The sequence below is a fragment of the Panthera tigris genome, chromosome A2 (assembly GCF_018350195.1).
Source record: "Panthera tigris isolate Pti1 chromosome A2, P.tigris_Pti1_mat1.1, whole genome shotgun sequence".
NCBI lineage: Eukaryota > Metazoa > Chordata > Mammalia > Carnivora > Felidae > Panthera > Panthera tigris.
The window spans coordinates 54,981,065-54,987,064 of NC_056661.1; the positions used below are offsets into that span (position 1 = coordinate 54,981,065).

General features: G+C 53.8%; 1 protein-coding gene across 1 annotated transcript in view; it reads left to right on the forward strand.

The window, feature by feature from the left end:
- Window positions 1-4,197, forward strand: part of GRIP2 (glutamate receptor interacting protein 2) — a 95,207-nt gene extending 91,010 nt beyond the window's left edge. Inside the window, exons 23-24 of the mRNA XM_042979585.1 lie at window positions 255-401; window positions 1,432-4,197. Coding sequence (XP_042835519.1) covers window positions 255-401; window positions 1,432-1,590 — 306 coding nt within the window. The 3' untranslated portion in view covers window positions 1,591-4,197. The remainder of the gene's footprint in view (window positions 1-254; window positions 402-1,431) is intronic.
- The last annotated feature ends 1,803 nt before the right edge of the window (window positions 4,198-6,000 follow it).

The following is a 6,000-nucleotide window of genomic DNA, read 5'->3' on the forward strand; positions in this document are numbered from 1 at the left end:
CTGGGTGGAAGGGAGAGGATTGAAAAAGAACTGAGAAGGTGCCCTATATCTAACTTCCCCTTTGTGACTGGTGCTGGGAACTGGAGGATGTGCTGCCATGCAGAACGCAAGGGGGCGCTGTGGGACAAACGCAGTGAAGTGTGGGGAGCACAGCTAGGCGGCAGGCTAAGTGTGTGTCCCGCACCAAGGGCTGCTGTGGGGGGCGGGGGACAAAGGTCAAAGCTCCAGGGACCTCCTCCTCCTTCCGCTCCCAGGTGACACTGCACAAGGACCCTTTGCGGAATGACTTCGGTTTTAGCGTCTCCGATGGCCTCCTGGAGAAGGGCGTCTATGTCCACACTGTGCGCCCTGATGGGCCAGCCCAACGTGGGGGCCTCCGGCCCTTCGACAGGGTCCTTCAGGTAATGCTGGGCCGGGGACACCATGGATAGCGTGGCCTTTTCTTGCCTCATGGTGGAGAAGGAACCCTGTTTCTACCCTGGCTGAAAGGCCTCAGGAAGGTCGCCTCCCCTCTCTGAGCCCCAGCTTTCTCATAGAGCAAAGGGAATGACAGGACCAGGCCTCTAGTCAGGTTAGGTTCAGTTGTGTTGCAGTAACAACCCCGAATCTCAGTAGCTTAACGTACATGAACGTATACCTGTCCACAGTGGGCTGGCATAGGCTTAATCCACCCAGGCTGATGGGGCTGTACCCTCTTGTAAATACCTTAGATGACGTGACTTAGGAAAAGCGACTGGAACATCACACATGGGTTTTTTCCTGCCTTCACCCAGAACACCTGCTCCTCCCCTTCACAGCCTATTGGCCTTCCGGAACTAGTGATGTGACCTTGCTAACTGCAAGGGAGCCTGGGAAATGTGGGTGAGCAGATCGAAAGCTCTGGGACAGGCCTGGCGCAGCCACCCTGCACCGCCTTTCCCAGGCCCCAGCTACCTTTGTTCCCATGATGTGATTTCTGCTATATCAGTGCTACATTTACTAAATATGTTTCCTTTCAGTTCAACTGAAATTTATTTTGAAAGGAAGCTTTTCGTGTCAATTAGGAATGAAAACCCAGCACCCCTTTGCTTGACATAAAAGATCAATCTAAAATAAAAATAAAACAGAAACAAAGCAATGTCACAAAATTCTAGGCAGGAAGCTGGGTGTGTGGTCTGCTCTTTTATGTTAAAAAAAAAAAGGGAGAGAGGTGGGTGTTCGTGGAGTGGGAAGGAGGTACTGGCACCCCCTTTGGGGTTTCTCTGATAAAACCTAACCAGAAAGATTGAAAGAGAACTAAATGAAGGAGGACTTCCTCTCTAGGAGTGTTCTAGATTTACCCTGTACCTGGGCTGGGGCAGGGCCCATGCTTCAGGAAGTCCCACGATTCCCACCTACTTTAGAACAGGCTCAGCTAATGCCGTTCTGTCCCCTTGGCTGTATACCGTGCAGGTCAACCACGTTCGCACGCGGGACTTCGACTGCTGCCTGGCGGTGCCACTCTTGGCCGAGGCAGGCGATGTCCTGGCACTGGTCATCAGCCGCAACCCTCTGGCGCAGAGCAGCCGAGCCCCGCGAGCACCAGGCCCCAGCAGCCCCCGGATGCTCTGAAGTCAGCGTGCGGTCTGGACACCCCAGGGGCTGCCCGAGTAGACCCTGACCCCCAGACCTGTAGCTGGGCTGGAGAAGTGGCCGCTCACTTATCCATCTGTCTGTCTGGCAGGCTCTGAGCCGGGGACCGGACTCTGTGTCTATTCTCCGGTTCTGTGGTGCCTGGAGTCCCAGGCAGTGATGTCCCTGTGCCAGCTGGAGTGACGTCCAGGTCTTTCTCCACGTTGGGGCTCCAAGATGCCCGGAGGAGCCCCACTCAGTAGGGGCTGAGACAGGCTGCTCAGCTGGGAGAAGAGGGGCTGGGGAGCCCAGCTCCGTGTAGGGAGTGCTTTCTCCTAGCAGAGCTATGGAGCTGCCAGGGAGGAGTGAGCTCCCCATCCCAAGAGGTGAGCAAGTGGGAGCTGGATACCCCCAGTGCAGTCATGGACTGAGGTATGAAGCATCCGGGCAGTGGGTCCACACATGCTCAGGTAGTTAGTTTCCCAACAGGGGGAGAGCATTTAGGGTGTTTCTTGTTTTCTGGACCGCCTCCCACCAAGAAAGATGCCACTCAGGGTGGGAGCCTAGCCCCTTCTCTTCTCCAGCATTCTGGTGTTTGGGTCTCACTGGCATCCCCACTGGAGAGACTCTGAGCTGGGATGGCTGAAGCCCAGGAAGCGTCAGCCCGCAGACTCTGAAAGCGAGTGGTTTTCTTACTTCGGCATCTCTGGTCTGAAGCCTCTGTGATTTGAGACCACAGTGCTGGGCCCTTTGGGCAAGCTCACTGTGGCTTTGGGCTCTCAGCCCCTCCTGCTGCTTTTGTAGGGTGCACAGGCACAGATCCATATGAATACACCCCTCTCAGGCCAGGTCCCACACTGCGGGAGGGAGTCATTTGGAACAGACGACCCAGGGGTTTCCATTCATCTGCCATTTCAGTGGAGATGGGAAAACCATGGAAGTATATGCCATGTTAGATGACACAGCTCCTCTTCAATATCTAAATTAGTGAAGGAGGAGAGACAGGGAGAGGGAGGCACAGAGATAGAGAGGCAGGCAGGAGAGAGATGGGCCGTCTTCTCTCATGCCCAAAGGCGACAGTGTCCAAGGTGGTCATTCAAGGAAATTTATTCCCACTTGAAATCTGGAAGCACCAGCATCCCTTAAAATCATTGTCCTCATTTTCCACAGACCCAGAAACCCTTTTGGTTTTGAGAAGGGCACGGGCGGCCTTCACCTGGTGGTCTGGGCTGGGGCCCCAGGGATGGAGGCGGGCAGGGAGGATTCAGTCAGGTCTGGGGATTTGCTTTGCTTTTAATGGGGGTCTCAGGAAAACGGGGCACCCATTCCCATCTGCATCCTCCATGCTTCCCTCCAAGGGAGGCCCCCCAGAAACACTCTTCCACTCAAGGGACAAGATGGGGAGTCGAGAGGCCTGTTCTTTTCACCCTGGGTTGCTGCTTGGTTGCTCCGTGACCCCCTCCGGGTCTGGTCTGGCCCTCTCTGGACAATCAAGGGGTGGACAGTCTCTGAGCAGGTACGGGCCTCCCTGTCATGGCCAGAACCAGGCCCACTGGGCACCCCACCCACACTCTCCCTGGGGGCCTGCTTTCCCTCTCCTCCCTCCAGTTTCCCAGAGCCTGCCCTTTCCTGTCTTCCCTGGAGAGCCCTTCATGCCACGGCTGGACTGTCCAATGCCTCTGCTATCTTGGATTCCTGTGTGAACATCCGCCCCAGGGTGAAAGGGCACTGCCCACCCATCACAGGGGCACTGAGGAAAAGCCAAGAGCCCTCAGCTTGGGGGTGTGGGGGGTGACACAGCAGAGACATGGCCACTGGCAGCCACAGCTGTGTGAACTTAGGCAAGTTGCCCAGCCTCTCTGGGCCTCTGTCAAGTGACAGGGCTAGACAGGACATACTCCCAGGGCCTGTCAGCTTGGGAAAGCTGCATCTGGCTGCAGGTGAAGGAAGATGCGTTCTGACCCATCCAGTGCTCCCCTGTTTTCTCGGGCTGGAGGCCTCTGCCATTTCCCCCAGACGTATGCAACCGGGCCCGGCAGGTGGCCCCTGGCCATGGCCGGCCTTCTCATATGCAATATTTCTTCTGGCTTCTCATGGGGATCATAGATCCCAGACTTGACATTTCCCGACACCCGTCCCCGGTGAGCATCCTGCCTGCCTATGCATTTTGGGTACAGCTCCTGTGACATGTCCCTCCCACCCTCAAAAGCTGTATTTTTCTCTGGCTGAGATTAGAGCATATTCCTTGTAAAGTATTTTTCTACATGGGGTTTTCTTAGAGCTCTCGGGAAGCACATGCCAAGGGCTGCATTGCAAAGGCCATTGGGGTCTCTTTGGGGCCCACGCGTAAATCCGTTCTGCCAGGGATTGCAATGACATGGGAGCTGGGGGTGGGGTGCCATTGGGATGATTTTTTAAATAAAGTTATTTAAATGCAACTGGACTGGAGTGTCTGCCTTTTTCTTTCTTTTTTTGTTTTTTATTTATTTTTTTTGATCATAGGCTGGCAGTAGCTTCTGTTTGGATCTTAGGACATCTTAACCTGTTTCATTCATTCATTCATCCATCCAAAAAGTCTGCTTGGGGGGCGCCTGGGTGGCTCAGTCGGTTGGATGTCCGACTTCAGCTCAGGTCATGATCTCACGGTCCGTGAGTTCGAGCTCCGCGTCGGGCTCTGTGCTGACAGCTCAGAGCCTGGAGCCTGTATCGGATTCTGTGTCTCCCTCTCTCTCTGACCCTCCCCCGTTCATGCTCTATCTTTCTCTGTCTCAAAAATAAATAAACGTTAAAAAAAAAAAAAGTCTGCTTGGACTATGCATTGTTTTCACCCCTGGAAAAACAACATGAACAAGGCGGAGGAGGTCCTGTCTGCATGGGGCTTATAATTCTAGTGGAAAACAGACAATGAACAAGGGAGTACATTGTAAAGAATTATTTCAGAATGAAAAAACAAAACAGTCATGGGGACACAGTGGAGGGTGAGAGCTTTAGCTCCGGGGTCAGGGAAGGACTTTTCTGAAGAGGTATTTGTGCGGAGACCTTCAAGACAGGAGCCAACCCTGTGGAGACCGGGAAGCACAGTGTCCCAGGCAGGGGGCGCAAGTGCGAAGGCTCTGAGGTGGGAATGAGCTTGGTGGGTCAAGGAAGAGAAAGGAGGCCCAAAAGCAGAGTGGGGAGACCAGGTTGGAGGGTGCAGGGCCCAATGGTGAGGGCTTGGGTCTGGACTGGATTTTATCCTATCTGCAGGAGGAAGCCGCCGAGGCACGTAAGTGGTGGGTCTGCTGCATGGAGCCACTTTATCCTGGGTGGGATCTCACTGATGTCCTGAGTCTTCACTGGGCATCCAGGGCAGGATGGGCCCAGAGGGCACGGCCAGGCCTCACTAGGGGTCCACAGCTCTGTGGGGGCAGATGAAGAGCTTCTTCCCATCAGCTATGCATGAGGGAGTGAGCCCCCCATCTTTGGAGATGTGTTAGTGTGGCTGGGCCAGGGAAGCCAAAGGCCAGATTGGGCACAGGGTACCTCTGCTCTCCCTAGTGCCAGGCGATAGACTCTGGGCCCTTCTGAAACAGGGAAGAGGGTGTGGACAGCGCCAGACCTAGAGAGGTACCCCTGTGCTACAGACTGGCTTCGTGCAGGCACTTCTGTGTGCTTTTCAAGAATTCTCTGGATTCTCCTACAGCCTTCAGAGGTGGTTCTGTTAGCCCAGTGTCATAGGTGAGGAAATGTACAGAGAGGTTAAGTAACTTGCCCTAAGTCACACAAATAGTAAGGGATGGAATACAAGGATTTGAATACAAGTTATGGCCAAAACACACAGGGAGGAGGGAGGTGGACAGAGGCCATCAGAAAGGCCAACAAGGGACGCCTGGGTGGCTCAGTTGGTGAGGCGTCTGACTTAGGCTCAGGTCAAAATCTCACAGTTTGTGGGTCTGAGCCCACACCGGGTTCTGTGCTGACAGCTCAGAGCCTGGAATCTACTTCAGATTCTGTGTCTCCCCCTCTCTGTGCCCCTCCCCCACTCACGTTCTGTCTGTCTCTGTCTCAAAAATAAAAAATATATATATCAAAAAAGAAAGGCCAACAACCAGAAAAAGCTGGGGGAGTGGCATTTTATTCTAACATCATCTATAAATAATGAGTTTATATTACTGAGGGGCACCTGGGTGGGTCAGTTTAGCTGAGTGGCTCTTGGTTTTGGCTCTGGTCATGATCTCAAGCTCCATGGGATTGAGCCCCGCACTGGGGTGTTCTCTCTCTGTCTGCCCCTCCCCCGCTCATACATACTTGCTCTCTCAAAATACACTTTTAAAAAATGAGTTATTGAGAGATGTTTGGTCTGGCGAATTGGAGAAAAGGACCCAGGAGGCTTCCCTAAATTTGCCCACACACTGATCTGTCCAAAATATT